Raw genomic sequence first — 16468 nt, forward strand, 5'->3', positions numbered from 1 at the left:
TTACCTGAATACACTGCTCAAAAAAAATAAAAACTCAAAGGACACCTCCTAGATCTGAATGAATGAAATATTCTCACTGAATACTTTGTTCTGTGCAAAGCTGAATGTGCACAACAGCAGGTGAAATTGACTGTCAATCAGTGTTGCTTCCTAAGTGGACAAGTTTGATTTCACAGAAGTTTGAGTGACTTGGAGTTATATTGTGTTGTTTAAATGTTCCCTTTATTTTTTTGAGCAGGGTATAATGAATACAATGGGTTTTATTTCTCCGCATGGTAGGACAAGCCCTGGCTCGCGCAGTCGGACTCCTAACGTGGTTTATGCGAAGCTGCACCTGTAGGTTTCCACCTGGTTGTAACCCTTCTCTCCCCCCCCCCCCCATCTCTCTCTAGCCGGCAACCCTGCGCCATCAACAACGGAGGGTGCGAACACAACTGCGTGCAGCTGAGCTTCTTGCACCACCGATGCCAATGCCGGCCGAACTACCAGCTGAAGAGGACGGCAAACACTGTGTGGGTGAGTTCCACCTGCCCCAAAGGCTCCCACGAACCTAAAAATAATAATAATAAAAATGAGCGAAGCGATAACACGTATCAAATTTACACGGCTGTTTGTCTTATGAAGCAATTGTCCTTTTAGATTTACGATCCTTCCTCTGACTGGAGACTAAATTACTGCAGTGCATTGAGGACTAGAACGGTGAATTCAATATTTAAAGCGAACAAGCTGGTGCTTCCCTTCTCGCTCATTCTTGGTGCCCTTTTGGTACAGTCTCCAGCCTTGTTCTCCTATCTGCCCATCTACCCATCAATCATTCCCCTCCGGTCTCATTTATTTTATTCAATTTTATGCCACCCTCCTCCTTAGATTCAGGGGGGCTTACAACATGTTAACAATAGCACTTCTTAACAGAGCCGCATATTGCCCCCACAATCCGGGTCCTCATTTTACCCACCTTGGAAGGATGGAAGGCTGAGTCCACCTTGAGCCGGTTATTAATTTATTTTTTATTTTATTTTATTTATTTTATTTTATTTTATTATTTTATTATTTTATTTTATTTTATTATTTTATTTTATTATTTTATTTTATTTTATTTTATTTTATTTTATTTTATTTATTTTATTTTATTTTATTTTATTTTATTTTATTTTATTTTATTTTATTTTATTTTATTTTATTTTATTTTATTTTATTTTATTTTATTTTATTTTATTTTATTTTATTTTATTCATTCTCCCATTCAAACTTTTATGCCGCCAACTCACTAGCGACTCTGAGCGGCTCAGAACTAGTAGCTGGATACCTGTGCTTTGCTACGAAACTATGTGATCAGGCTTGATAAATTGACAGTTGAAGCTTGAAAAAGAATGAGTACCTACAATCGGGCTTGACACATTGACACTTAGAGCTTGAAAATTTATGAAGAATGTATAACTTCTTAGCATTTGAGCGTGTTGATATAAGGTGACTGGCAGTTGGAACAGAGTTCTTTTTGGGTGGGGAGGGGGAGCAGAATGTCTGATTCCTTAGCATCAGAGCATGTTAATACAAGGCAACTGGTAGTTGGAACAGAGTTCTTTTTGGTTGGGGGGGAAGTAGAACATTTTACTTCTTAGTATCAGAGCGTGTTAATACAGGCAACTGGCAGTTGGAACAGAGTTCTTTTCGGGTGCGGAGGGGGAGTAAAACATGTGACTCCTTAGGTTCAAAATTTGTTAAAATAAGGCAATGATGGCGAACCTATGGCACAGGTGCCACAGGTGGCACGTGGAGCCCATATCTGCTGGCATGCCAGTCGTTGCCCTAGCTCAGCTCCAACATGTATGTGTGTGCCGGCTAGCTGGTTTTCAGGAGGGTATTTTTTGGCTTCTAGAGAGCCTCCAGGGAAGCCTTTGGAGCCTGGAGGGGGGGGGGGTGAAACACGAGCCTACTGGGCCCACCAGAAGTTGGGAAACAGGTTGTTTCCAGCCTCCAGAGGGGCCTCCGGGAGCTGGGGAATGCTGTTTTTGCCCTCCCCAGGCATTGAATTGTGGGTGTAGCACTCACACATGCACAATAGCATGTACCCACACTCTTTTGTCACCCGAGAAAAAAAGGTTCGCCATCACTGATATAAGGCAACTGGCAGTTGGAACAGAGTTCTTTTCAGGTGGGGAGGGGGAGAATGTCTAAACTCCCAGCCGCAGGCTGGATGAGTCATGTGCTGGCCATGCCCACACCTGGTTTACCTAAAGGGGTAGCATCAGAGTGTGTTAATATAAAGCAACTGGCAGTTGGAACAGAGTTCTTTTCAGGTTGGGAGGGGAAGTAGAACGTCTAACTCAGAGCGTGTTAGTTAATATAATATTGTGTAAGAAATACTAACGATCTGATGGTCATTTCCAAAATTTACTATCTTAGCAAGCACCTAGAAGCCAGAGGAACGTACGTGCCAAGTTTCAAGTTTGTAGACTTTACAGTTGTGGAGATTTAGTGATGAGTGAGTGGTATTTGGCTTCTATATATATAGATGTTCCCCGGTGTATGGCTGTTTTTCCTTCTCCTGCCTCAATCATTATTCCTTTCATGCCGTGTCTTTTCAGACAGTAAATCTGACATCTCTTTTTCTTGACCCTGCCTTCCAGTGAGGAACCCATGCGCCACCCGCAATGGAGACTGCATGCACAAATGCCACAATCACAACGGGCTGGCGCGCTGCGAATGCCACCCGGGCTACCGACTGGGGACGGATCGCAAGACCTGCCAAGGTAAGGAAGCCGCCATGTTTGCCACTTCACCCCTTGCGCAAGTCGGCTTCTGTTTCCCTTTGCTTTGTTGAGTACTGTACTCTACTGCTGCAAAATATAATATTTTGTTATAGATGTATATAAATATATAGGTGCATATAAAAACATGATTATATATTTATAATCTGCATCTACATCTCTCTCTCTCTATCTCTCTCTATCTCTCTCTATCTCTATCTATCTATCTATCTTTCTATCTATCTATCTATCAATCATCTGTCTCTCGCTCTATTATCTATTGATCTATTTTTCTTTCTATTATCCTTCTATCATCTATCTATCTATCTATCTATCTATCTATCTATCTATCTATCTATCTATCTATCTATCTATCTATCAATCTATCATCTATCTCTCGCTCTATTATCTATCTATTTTTCTTTCTATTATCCTTCTATCATCTATCTATCTTTCTATCTATCTATCTATCTATCTATCCTACCTATCTATCTACCTACCTACCTATCCATCCATCCATCCATCCATCCATCTATCTATCTATCTATCTATCTTTCTATCTATCATCTATCTATCTCTCGCTCTATTATCTATTGATCTATTTTTCTTTCTATTATCCTTCTATTATCTATCTATCTATTTTTCTATCTATCCTACCTACCTACCTACCTACCTACCTACCTACCTACCTACCTACCTATCTATCTATCTATCTATCTATCTATCTATCTATCTATCTATCTATCTATCTATCTATCTATCTATAGATCTACCTACCTACCTACCTACCTGTCTATCTATCTATCTATCTATCTATCTATCTATCTATCTATCTATCTATCTATCTATCTATCTATCTATAGATCTACCTACCTACCTACCTACCTAACTTACTAACTAAAAACAATATCTAATATTTCAATAGACTGGTATTTGTTCATCAGTAAAGAAGGGAGGGAGGGAAGGAAGGAAGGAGGAAAAGATAAAGGAAGGCTATATTACGTATTATATGAAGGATATCTATTATAAATATTTTTCTGACGCTGCTTCCTTTAACCCAGATGTAGACGAGTGTGCCACAGGCACGGCAATGTGTGCCCACCAATGTCTGAACAGTCCCGGCTCCTATAAATGCTTGTGCAACCTCGGCTACGAACTTGGGGCGGAGGGCCGGCAGTGTTACCGTGAGTTTCTGCCAAGGACCGCTGTGTGTGTGTGAGTTTGTGTGTATGTGTGTGTGTTGGAATTCGGCAAAATCCGGATGGGGTTTTTGGTGACCCCAACATTGTTTGAGTCCCTTTCTGACCCTCTTAAAATTTCCTTCCCAGGAATAGAGATGGAAATTGTGAACAGTTGTGAAACTGACAACGGGGGCTGCTCCCACTTGTGCCATCACACCAGCGCCGGGCCGGCCTGTAGCTGCAATTTTGGATACAGCTTGGACCAAGACCAGAAGACTTGCATTGGTGAATTGTTACTCAATTGTTTTGAAGGGGGGAAAAGCTCATTTTTTAAAGAAGGCAGGTTTTGAATGGAAGGGGGGGAGCACCTGGGTGGAGTGAAATAAAATCATTTTTTCCTTTTGCACAATTGTGCTGGTGGGTGGGGTTTTTTTTTGCCCACTCAGCTTCTTCCACCCCCACCCCAAAATCTGCCTTTGACATTGGTTTGCAAAAGTGGTATAAAAGTTTTGGTTTGCAAAGGTTGCAAAAGTTGTATATACAGTGATCCCCCGGTTATTGCGGTCCCCGACCATTGCGAACAGGGTAATTTGCGATTTTTGAACCCGGAAGTCAAAACACCATCTGCGCATTGCGTGCCCTTTTTTCTATGGGCACGCATGCGTAGATGGCGCCCGGCAGATCAGCTGCTGGGCAGCTTCCCTGGGTCTTCCCCCTCTTGCTGCGGGAGGGCGAAGCCCCCCCCAGCACCCGCTCGCCCGCCCTTCGCCCTTCGCCCGGGAAGTTCGCCAGGAGTCAGCGGAGAACGGCGCGCCTGTTTTAAAACGATCGGAGCTTTTCAATGAGTCCCGAAGACAAACGCGGAAGTTTGACGTTTGTCTTCGGGACTCATTGGAAAGCTCCGATCGTTTTAAAACAGTTGCGCCGTTCTCCGCTGACTCCTGGCGAACTTCCCCGCTTTAGGAGTCAGCGGAGAACGGCGCGCCTGCTTTAAAACGATTGGAGCTTTCCAATGAGTCCCGAAGACAAACGTCAAACTTCCGCGTTTGTCTTCGGGACTCATTGGAAAGCCGCGCGGGTGTTTTAAAACGTCGCCGCCGACATGGGGGGCTTGCTAGCACCCCCCCCAAACCCGGGTTGGGGGTTCGGGGGGTGCTAGCGAGCCCCCCATGTCGGCGGCAACGTTTTAAAACAGCCGCGCCGCCCCCAATCTTCGGCTCCTTGCTAGCGCTGCGGAAGTTAAAAACACCATCTGCACATGCGCAGATGGTGTTTTTACTTCCGCAGCGCTACTTCGCGAAAACCCGCTCGTTGCGGGGGGTCCTGGAACGGAACCCTCGCAACGAGCGGGGGATCACTGAGACATTCAGTAGGTGCAAATTCCTTCCTTCCTTCCTTCCTTCCTTCCTTCCTTCCTATACAGTTTTAAATACTTTTTAAAGTATTACTCCTTCCTTTCTTTTTTCTCATTCTTTCTCTCTTCCTCCCTCCCTCCCTCCCCCCTTCTTTCCTACTTTATTTCCTTTACCCTCCTCCTCCTTCCTTCCTTTTTCCTTTCCATTTTCTCCTCCTGCTCTTCCTTCGTTTTTCCTTCCTTCCCTTTCCTTCCTTTCTCCCTCCCTTCCATCTCCTCCTCCTCCTGCTCTTTCTTTCTTCCTTCCTTCCCTCCCTCCCTCCTTCCTTCCTTCCCTCCATCCCTACTTTCTTGTTTTCTTCTTTTTTGTTTTCTTCTTGTTTCCTTCCTTCCTTCCTTCCCTCCCTCCATCCCTACTTTCTTGGTTTTCTTTCTTTCTTGTTTTCTTCTTGTTTTCTTCTTGTTTTCTTTCTTTCTTTCTTTCTTTCTTTCTTTCTTTCTTTCTTTCTTTCTTTCTTTCTTTCTCAGCTCTTTCCACCCCCACCCAAAATTTGCCTTCGACCATTGTATTTGCAATGGTTATTCATTCTGTCCTGGTTCAGCAAAGGTGTCAAATGCACCATGGAAAATCTGGGCCTGGGTGGGAAACTACCATACGACGTAACTTTCGTGGAGTGTGTGTGTGTGTGGGGGTGCCAGCCAACACAACTTGACCACCTCTTGTCGTTTCAGATACCGACGAATGCAGCGCTGGGCTTCACTGCTGCCAGCAAGGGTGCTACAATTATCCCGGTGGTTACGAGTGTGTTTGTTACGCCGGCTATCAGCTCAACCCGGCTGGTTGCGGTTGCGATGGTAAGTTGGATCGAATAAGTGTGCAAATTGAAGGGAGCACGTGGGTCATCTAGTCTGACCCCCTTTGTCTTGGGCCAGAATCCTCCTGGATCTCATTCAAAAAACCAATCTACTTTCAAAATGGTTTTGCTGCTGGTTGCTATTGTTGCTGTTGTTGTTTATACATTTATTTATTGGATTTATGTGTTGTTGTTATTGTTCTCCTCCTCCTCCTCTCTATTACTAGTACTACTACTACTAATCTATTATTATTATTATTATTATTTTGTTTTTTATTTCATTAAGCAATTGTTCTTTTAGATTTATAGTCATTCCTCTAATATATAATTTAAAGACTAAAGTACTGCAGCACATTGAGGACTAGAGAGGTGAATTCAATGTTTAAAGTGATTATTTTTAAAATAAAAATACTGTAATCCTATTTATTTTTATTATTATTGTTGGTGTTGTTATCGTTGTTGTTACTGTTATGTTACTTTTATTCATTAGGCATGAAACATTATTTTTAAATAATCATTTCAAAGTATTTTAAAATATTAAAATAAAAATATTTTAAAGGGGTGCCTGATTGGTGTTGTTGTTGCTGTTCTTCTTCTTCTTCTTCTCCTTCTCCTTCTTCATCTTCTTCATCTTCTTCTCCTCTTCCTCCTCCTCCTCTTATTATTATTATTTATTTTTATTATTATTTTTATTAATATTATTTTTACTCTATTATTATTCCAGATCTGGACGAGTGTTTGGCGAATAACGGAGGCTGCGACCATTTGTGCCAGAACCTGGTGGGCTCCTTTCTCTGCAGTTGCCAGATCGGGTTCAAATTAGACGAAGATCGTAGAAGCTGCCTCTGTAAGTCTGGGTTTTCACGTGGCCTGCATGGTTGGAGAATTTGGGCAGGTCCAGGAGATTTTTGCCCTGGGGGGCAGCAACGAGGAAATCTCATATTCAGATGATAAGTGAAGGAATGTTTAAAGGGTCCGGATGGTCCATGCTGGGTTTTGTGCGGTTGCTCTCCGCATGTTTCTAGTCCTCTCTGTTCCACCTTTATGGGCCGACCACTTGGAGCTGTTTGCTCTCACCACAGACATCGAGGAGCCCACGGAGGCTGTGATGGACGGCGACCTGTTATCCGTCCGCTCCCCCACGTGGTGCTTTTCCACGATGGGATCACCCAGTTTTTGGAGGAAGACTACGAGGATGAAGAAGGGGAAACGGCCGAGGCCAGAGGAGAACACACCGTCTCGGAGAAGTTCAGTAGGTGCAGATTCCTTCTTCATTCCTTCCTTTGTTCCTTCGTTCCTTCGTTCCTTCCATCCCTCCCTCCCTCCCACACAATTTTAAATACATACTTTTAAAAATATTCCTTCCTTCCTTCCTTCCTTCCTCCCTCCCTCCCTCCCTCCCTCCCTCCCTCCCTCCTTTTCCTTCCTACTTCATTTCCTATACTTTCCTCCTCCTTCCTTTCTCCCATTTTCTCCTCCTCCTACCCTTCTTTCCTTTTTCCTTCCTTACCTTTCCTTCCTTCCTACTTCCTTCCTTTCTCCCTCCCTTCCATCTTGTCCTCCTCCTGCCATTCCTTCCTTCCTTCCCACACAATTTTAAATACATACTTTTAAAAATATTACTCCTTCCTTCTTTTCCTCCCTCCCTCCTCTTCCCTTCCTACTTTATTTCCTTTACTCTCCTCCTCCTTCCCTTCCTTCTCCTTTCTCCCTCCCATTTTCTCCTCCTGTCCTTCCTTCTTTTTACCTTCCTTCTCTTTCTTCCTTCCTTCCTTCCTCCCCCCCTCCCCCCTGCTCTCCCTCCCTTCTTCTTTCCTACTTTATTTCCTTTACTCTCCTCCTCCTTCCTTCCATGTTAGTACTATGTCTATATTAATACAGTGTACAAAACAGTTGAGTTGGTAAACAAGCCAACAATGAATGACGTATGTATTGAAGTACTATAGCTTTAAGAGGTTGTGTTGCAAATTGGCCACAAGAGGGAGCCAGAAAGCAAGCTCCTGGGATGTTTCCTGTTTTTCTTTTTCTCTTTCTTTCTCTTCTTCGCAGTCTGCCTGAATGACACCTTCGGTCCCCGACTGCAGCCTGTCCTGCGAAGGATGCCAGAATGGGGGCCAGTGCAACCAGAACCGGACCGGCTGCGTCTGTCCAGATGGCTGGACGGGGATCCTGTGCAACCAAAGTGAGTCTGCTTGGGTATCAGTCACCTCTAGCGACAGCTAGCTGGGGCATTCTGGGAGTTGAAGTCCACACAGGATGCAGACTGGAGAATTCTGGGAATTAAAGTACAAACATGTTGGCTGGGGAATTCTGGGAGATGAAGTCTATATAACTTGCCAGTTGGGGAATTCTGGGAATTAAGGTACAAATATATCGGCTGGGGAATTCTGGGAATTGAAGTCTATATATTGTGCCGGTTGGGGAATTCTGGGAATTAAAGTAGAAATATGCCAGCTAGGGAATTCTGGGAGATGAAGTCTGAATATCATGCTGGCTCAGGAATTCTGGGAGTTGAAGTCCTCATTTCATGCCGGCTAGAGAATTCTGGGAATTAAAGTACAAATATGCCAATGGCTGTGGAATTCTGGGAATTCCGTTCACTGCGTGACCCAGCTGAAAAGCTGGTCTTGATGCTCACAACTCCCATATGAATGGGTTTCGGGGGTGGGCAGGGGATTATGGGAGTCACTCCTAACGCCCCTTTTTACAGCCTGCCCCAACGGGACTTTTGGGAAGAACTGCAGTGCGCTCTGTCTCTGCCAAAATGGAGGAAGTTGCGATCCGGTGACGGGGGCCTGCCGATGCCCCCCCGAAGCCGACGGGTACCGGTGCGAAGATGGTAAGACGGCAACCCCCTCCACCCTTCCAGATGTGCTCAGGGTCACTTTCCCGCCCCCCCCCCAAAATCTGGACCCTTGCTGACCCTCCCTCGCCGGGAATGGCCCAATTTGAACCGCCATAAATGCAAGTCGGTTCTCAAGCATCCGACTTTTAATCACTATTTAACCCCGGTCATACATATGAAAGTCATTTTTTTTCCGGGGACATCATAACTCTGGAACGGTCTCTAAACGAACTGGGACCAGTGGGTAGTTGCCACCAAACCCTTCCAAAAACCTCCCGCGACGTCCACCTGCCTTTTCCTTCCCAGCCCGCTAACGCTTTCCTCCCTCCCTCCCTTCCTTGGCCGCCTTCTCTCTTTCAGTCTGTCCCAGAGGATTTTTTGGGAAGCAGTGCCGGAAAAAATGCCACTGCGCCAACCGGGGACGATGCCACCGGCATTTCGGCACCTGTCTCTGCGACCCGGGACGCTACGGGCGTTTCTGTCACTTAGGTAAATAAGGCCCCCACAGTGGCAGTTGCTTCTCCCCAAAAAAGAGGGACCCTCGGAGCCCTGGTTCTGACCCAGCTGCCCAAACACGGCAAAATCTCCGCAGTTGAAGCTCCCACTTGGAGTTCTCAGTTCTTCCATCCCGAGGACCAGCCCATAGATTTCCCTTGCTCTCCTCTCCTCTGCCTTCTGTGGATCTGTGAATCAGGCACAGGACCCAGCCGTTCCTCCTCTTCCTCATCAGCCACCTCTAGGCCCTGGGGCTGTGGACTCTCCATCTGAGGGCTGACGGACAGCCCAGGCTCCGTCCCTCCTCCTTGCTCTTTCTCTCTCTCCCTCTCTCTCTCTTCTTTCTCTCTTTCTGCCTCTCTCTTTCTCTTTCTCTCTGCCCCCCTCTCTCTCTTTCTTTCTTTGTCTCTGCCTCTCTTTTTCTCTGCCTCTCTCTCTTTCTCTCTGTCTCTCTCTCTCTGTCTCTCTCTCTCTGTATCTGTATCTGTCTCTTTCTCTCTTTCTTTCTTTCTCTCTTTCTCTCTCTTTCTCTGTATCTGTCTCTTTCTCTCTTTCTCTCTTCGTCTTTATCTTTCTCCCTCTCTCCCTTTCTCTCTATCTTTCTCTCTCTCTCTCTGCCACCTCCATTCTCTCTTCCCCCTTGGAGGTCTCAGGTGGCCGTGAGGCTTGACCCTCATTCCCACCCTCCTCCTTCTCTGATTCGGCTGCAGGAGGAGCCAACACCTGACAGGCCGCAACAGAGCCCACCCTGCTGATGGTCTCCCCTTCCCCTCCTTTCAGCTTGCCCGAAGTGGGCGTATGGGACCGGCTGTTCGGGAGAGTGCCGTTGCGTGCAAGCCAACACGGAAGACTGCGACAAGCGAGACGGCACCTGCGTGTGCAAGCCCGGGCATCGAGGGGAAAGGTGCCAGGAGAGTAAGTTGGGTTGGGGGGCGAAGACGGGCGATTGCGGCACAGATCAGCCAAACTGGCTCCCAGCTGAATCGGAGCAATGGGGGTGGAGAACTGCATTCAGACAACAGGCCGAGCTTGGTTCTGTTGGGCGATTGTCTCCCTGCTCTGATGGGATAAGTGGGGAGGAGGATTTGAACGCAAGACTTCAGGCTTATATTTGGATACAGGAGAACCTGGGGCCTTCAGAGGTTTGGAACCAAGTTCTATCACCTTCCTTCTGTCCTCCCCTCCCCTCGTTCATCCCCTGCATCCCTTCCTACTTTTTTTCCTTCTCCTCCCTCTTTCCCTCCCTTCTTTCCTTTTCTTCCTTCCTTCTCTCCCCTCCCTCCCTTCTTACTTTCTTTCATTCCTACTTTCCTTCCGTCCCTCCCCTCCCCTCTCACCTTCTCTCCCTACTTTTCTTCCTTTTCCTTCCTTCCTTCTTTCCCCCTTTCACCTTCCCTTCCTACCTTCCTCCCTTTCTATCATTCCTTTCCTACCTTCTTTCCTTCCTTCCACCCCTCTCTTGTCCCTTCCCTCCCTCCCTACTTTCCTCCCTCCCTCCCTTCCGCTCTCCTTCCTTCCTTCCCTCTCTTGTCCCCTCCCTCCCTCCTCCCTCCCTCTTTTCCTCTTCCCTGTCCTTCCTTCCTGTCCCACTTTCCCTTTCCCTTCCTCCCTTTCTACATTTCGTCAAATGAGGACCCAGATTTTTGGGGTCCTGATTCTGTAAACCGCTTAGAGAGGGCTGTAAAAGCCCTGTGAAGCGGTATATAAGTCTAAATGCTATTGCTATTATCCTTCCTTCCTTCCCTCTCTTTCTTCCCTCCTCCCTCCCTCTCTTCCTCCCTTCCCTTCCATCGGTGCTTGAATGTGACACCCAGAAGACCCTTTGCCACCCAGACCTTCTCCCAAGTGGTTCCCCCCCCCCCCCCATTTAACCTTGAGATGTTGACACCAGGTTTCTGGTCCACAGCATGTGACGAGGGCCGTTTCGGGCCAGGCTGCAGGCACAAGTGCGGCTGTCCCTCGGGCGTGGCCTGTGACCCCGTGAGCGGAGAGTGTCGCCCGCAGTGCGCCCAGGGCTATCACGGAGAGAAGTGCCAGCGAGGTACGTCCGGGTGGCCTCCGACCTCTCGTGGGAGGCTGGGGGACAAGTCGAATCCAGCTCTTCAGTCTTTGAAACGCTTCGTGGGGACTCAGAAAACTCTGGTTGCAATTGGTTGAAATGGATAAAAGACTTTGTGGGTCTTTATAATTATTATAATCTGTAATTTATTGCAATTTGTCTGGAATAGTCTAGGCTAGGGTTTCCTACTGGAGCAGGGGGTTGAGCTAGATGACCTCCAAGGTCCCTTCTGACTCTGTTATTTTGTAATCCCAGATCAGTGGAATAATTTTCTTCCAGAAGTTGTGAGTGGCTCCATCCCATTTTTTTCCTCCCCAATTTTTTTTCCCCAATTACACAAACATCCATACATATAGACCACGTTATTAAAGCATCCGTGATTATATATTTATATCCAAAATATCATAAACGTATCGTTTACTCCTTTTATATTTTCATTTCCCGGCTCCCTTCCTTCCTAATAATAATAATAATTATAATGATAATGATGATAATAATATAATATTATAATAATCCCTTGTCACTCTTCTCTGCACTCTTTCTAGAGTCTCCACATAGATAGATAGATAGATAGATAGATAAGATAGATAGATAGATAAGATAGATAGATAGATAGATAGATAGATAGATAGATAGATAGATAGATAGATAAGATAGATGGATGGATGGATAGATGGTAGAGAGAGAGATAAATATAGAGAGAGATAAATATAGAGATAGATGGATGGGTGGATAGGTAGGTAGTAGGTAGGTAGGTAGATAGATAGATAGATAGATAGATAGATAGATAATGGAGAGAGAGAGAAAGAGAGAGATAAATAGAGAGATAGGGATATATATATATATATATATATATATATATATATATATATATATATGTATCAAATGTTTTTAGCTGAAATTTTAAAATTAAGGGAGACTAGGATGGCACCATTTCGGCCTTGTTCTGGCCTCATCAGCTAGCCACATATATATATAAAAGGCTGAAATAGATCTATCCTAGTCTCCCTTAATTTTCAAATTCAGCAAAAAAACCATGTGACACATACAGATAGAATTGTCGTCTATCAATAAAATTAACTGCCTTGGAAATGGCCCTGGGTTGGGTCGAGAGGCAAATAAGGAGCTGTGATGTTCCTTCAATACACCAGGGTGATTCGACACAAAAATATGTAACCCTTCCCTGATGCAGAGCTGAAGGGATTGGATACTATCCTAGTCTCCCTTAATTTTCAAATTCAGTAAAAAAACATGTGACACACATATATATAATAGTCCCAGTGAGGGTATGGCTAGCTGATGAGGCCAAAATAAGGCCGAAATAGATGTATCCTAATCTCCCTTAATTTTCAAATTCAGCAAAAAAACAACAACAACATGTGACATATATATATGTGTGTGTGTGTGTGTGTGTGTGTGTGTGTGTCTTTATATTTACATTTACAGCAACACGAAGCTTAAAACTTCAGCCTGATGATGGTGAATGTGATTTCACCGAAACGTCGCATAGACACTCAAAATATTACACGGAGCAAAACCCGAACTATAGATAGATAGATAGATAAATCATATTTTATTTTTTATTTCCTTCTCTTTAGAATGTCCCGAAGGGAAATTTGGAGTGAATTGTCTTCAATCCTGTTCTTGTCATGGTTCTCCTTGCAGTGGGGTCACTGGGCAATGCCACTGCATGACTGGGAGGACTGGGAAATCCTGCGACCAAGGTAAGTTCGGGAGAATCAAACCTCAGTGAGGTTCTGCTGGTTTAAATTTTTTTTCCTTTTTAAAAATATTTTTAAAATTCCTTTAAACTTTTAAAAATACACAAAAGAAAACAAAGAACACATTACACAATACGAACCAAAAATAAAAAAAAATGCATGCATACATTTATACCTTTGAGGTTATTTTATGGTACAGAAATCAAGTAGTATTTTACGCTTAATTTAAATATCTTTACCTATTTCTGCTGTCATTATAATCTATACTGCTTAAAAAAATAAAGGGAACACTCAAAGGACACATCCTAGATCTGAATGAATGAAATATCCTCATTGAATATTCCATTTGCACAACAGAAACTTGAAATTGACTGTCAATCAGTGTCGCTTCCTAAGTGGACAGTTTGATTTCAGAAAAGTTTGATTTATTTGGAGTTATATTGTGTTGTTTAAGTGTTCCCTTTATATTTTTTGAGCAGTGTATATATCTTTAAGGATCTGAATTATAACACCGTTATTTTACATATACAGTGATCCCTCGATTATCGCGAGGGTTCCGTTCCAAGACCCCTCACGATAATCGATTTTTCGTGATGTAGGATTGCGGAAGTAAAAACACCATCTGCGCATGTGCGCCCTTTTTTCATGGCCGCGCATGCGCAGATGGTGGAGTTTGCGTGGGCGGTGGGGAAGACCCAGGGAAGGTTCCTTCGGCCGCCCAGCAGCTGATCTGCTTGGCAGCGCAGCAGCAGCGAGCAGACGAAGATCGGGGTTTCCCCGCTGCCCACACAAAGGGGAAACCCCGATTCGGCTCCTCGCTGCACTGCCGAGCAGATCAGCTGCTGGGCGGCCGAAGGAACCTTCCCTGGGTCTTCCTCGCTGATGCCCCCGCTCGCTCGCCCGCCCACCCGCCGCCCGCCCGCCGCCCGCCAGCAAGAGGGGGAGAGATAGAGAAAGAGAGAGAAGGAAAGAAAGAGATGAGAGAGGGAGGAAGAGAGTGTGAGAGAGGAAGAAGCAAGATAGACAAAGAGAGAGAGAAAGAAAGATGAGAAAGGAAGGAAGAGAGTGACGTCATCGGGTGGGAAAACTCGCGATATAGCGTTTCGCAAAGAACGAGATCGCGAAAATCGAGGGATCACTGTATATATATATTCCCTGATACAGAGATGAAAGGATTGGATACTGTAGCCTAGGGGTTAATTCTCTGCCTTACAAGGCAAAGGCTGCAAGTTCAAGTCCCAGTGAGGGTATGGCTAACTGATGAGGCCAGAATAAGGCGGAAATAGATCTGTTCTACTTAAGAGCTTTTCTAGATAATAACCGGGTGTTCAAGATTTTTTTTGCCTCTTCTTAAGAACCATTTTCTACTTAAGAACCTGAGCCCGGAAAATTTTCCCAGGAAAGCAGCATGAAGGCCCGGCCAGTTTCCTGCCATTCCCCCTGGGTTTCTCTCTCTGGTGCAGTGAATGGGAGGCGCCTGCTCCTCCTCGCTGCCTCCGAGTCTCCTCCTTCTTTTTAAGCCTTAAAGTTTTGGATTTTTTTGATTCCCCTCACCTCCCCTTCTTCCTTCCGCAGCGACTGTCCTCCTCCTTCTCTTCTTCCTCCTCCTTCTCCCACTCAAATTCTGAGTTTTTATTTCTTTCCTAATGGGTTTGCACACATTATTTGCTTTTCAATGGATTCCTACGGGAAAAATTGCTTCTACTTAAAAACGTTTCTACTTAAGAACCTGTCACGGAACGAATGAAGTTCTTAAGTAGAGGTACCCCTGTATTTTACTTTTCTTCTTAGTAAAACCTTTCTCTAAATATACTATCACAATACTATCATACACTACTATTACATCCAGCACTGCAACCACCCACAAACCACTGAGCACTAAACCACCAACCACTATAACAAACCACACCCATGAAAGGGTGTTACTCTTATATACAGGTTGCAGCCAATCAGGTTGCAGCACAATTAGCAAACCCGTGATTACATACTGATTATGGCTTACATCAGCCTTTCCGATGGTTACAGACCATTTTCGTGCATTGTAATATTACTTCAAGAAATAAACTTATTTCTGACACTGTTTCTCCTCCGTCCCCAGAATGCCCGGATGGACACTGGGGAGACGGGTGCCAGCGGCTATGCCCGGAATGCCGGAATAACGGCCGTTGCGACCCCGTCGCTGGCGTCTGCTTGTGTCCTCCGGGATACACCGGCAGCCATTGCCAAGAAGGTGAGTTGGTTGTGTAGTTTTTTAGTGCGGCCGCCAACCACGGGGGCTTCTGCTGTTTGTCTCTGCAAGGACCCCCAAGTTGTGGGGTGGGCAGGTGGGAGTTTTGCTCTCTTGGTGGGGGTCCCTGTCTGTCTCCCCCCCCTCCCCAAAATTGAGGTGGAGTTTTGGTGAACTTCCTTACCAGTGGCAGAAAACGTTAGAGTGGCTCCGGGGATAAACGGACAAGCTGTTTATGGGGAGGGGAGAAGAAGAGAAGGAGGAAAAGGGAAAGGAAAGGAAGGGAAGGGAAGGAAGAAGAGAAAGGAAAGGAGGGAGGGAGGGAAGAATGTGAAAAGGAAGGAAGGGAAGGAAGAAGGGGGAGGGAAGGAGGAAAGGAAATACAATGTGAAAAGGAAGGGAGGAAGGAAGGGAAGGAAGAAGGGGGAGGAAAGGAAATACAATGTGAAAAGGAAGGGAGGAAGGAAAGGAGGGAAGAAGGGGAAGGGAAAGGAGGGAGGGAAGGAGGAAATAATGTGAAAAGGAAGGAAGGGAGGATGGAAGGAAGGAAGGGAAGGAAGAAGGGAAAGGGAAAGGGGGAAGAGAAGGAAGAAAGGAAATAATGTGAAAAGGAAGGGAGGAAGGAAAGAAGGAGGGAAGAAGGGGAAGGGAAAGGAGGGAGGGAAGGAGGAAATAATGTGAAAAGGAAGGAAGGGAAGATGGAAGGAAGGAAGGGAGAGGGAAAGGAGGAAGAGAAGGAAGAAAGGAAATAATGTGAAAAGGAAGGGAAAAGAAAGAAGGAAGGGAAGGAGGAAAAGAGGAAGGGAAGGAGGAAAGGAAATAATGTGAAAAGGAAGGGAGGAAGGGAAGGAAGAAGGGAAAGGGAAAGGAAAGGAGGAAGAGAAGGAGGAAGGGAAGAAAGGAAAGAAGGGAAGGAATGTGAACAGGAAGGAACAGAGGGGAAGGAAGAAGGGAAAGAAAGATGATGGGAAGAATGTGAAAAAGA

General features: G+C 45.3%; 1 protein-coding gene across 1 annotated transcript in view; it reads left to right on the top strand.

Moving 5' to 3' along the window:
• The window catches only part of MEGF6 (multiple EGF like domains 6), a 54062-nt gene that overhangs the window by 12960 nt on the left and 24634 nt on the right, over positions 1-16468 (top strand). Inside the window, 16 exon segments of the mRNA XM_070759678.1 lie at positions 393-490; positions 493-516; positions 2628-2750; positions 3809-3931; positions 4076-4213; positions 6015-6137; positions 6861-7013; positions 7239-7388; positions 8186-8208; positions 8210-8318; positions 8847-8975; positions 9342-9470; positions 10257-10391; positions 11383-11517; positions 13134-13259; positions 15355-15486. Of these exon segments, the coding sequence (XP_070615779.1) occupies positions 393-490; positions 493-516; positions 2628-2750; positions 3809-3931; positions 4076-4213; positions 6015-6137; positions 6861-7013; positions 7239-7388; positions 8186-8208; positions 8210-8318; positions 8847-8975; positions 9342-9470; positions 10257-10391; positions 11383-11517; positions 13134-13259; positions 15355-15486 (1850 nt within the window).

This window comes from Erythrolamprus reginae, chromosome 8, assembly GCF_031021105.1.
Source record: "Erythrolamprus reginae isolate rEryReg1 chromosome 8, rEryReg1.hap1, whole genome shotgun sequence".
Taxonomy (NCBI): Eukaryota; Metazoa; Chordata; class Lepidosauria; order Squamata; family Dipsadidae; genus Erythrolamprus; species Erythrolamprus reginae.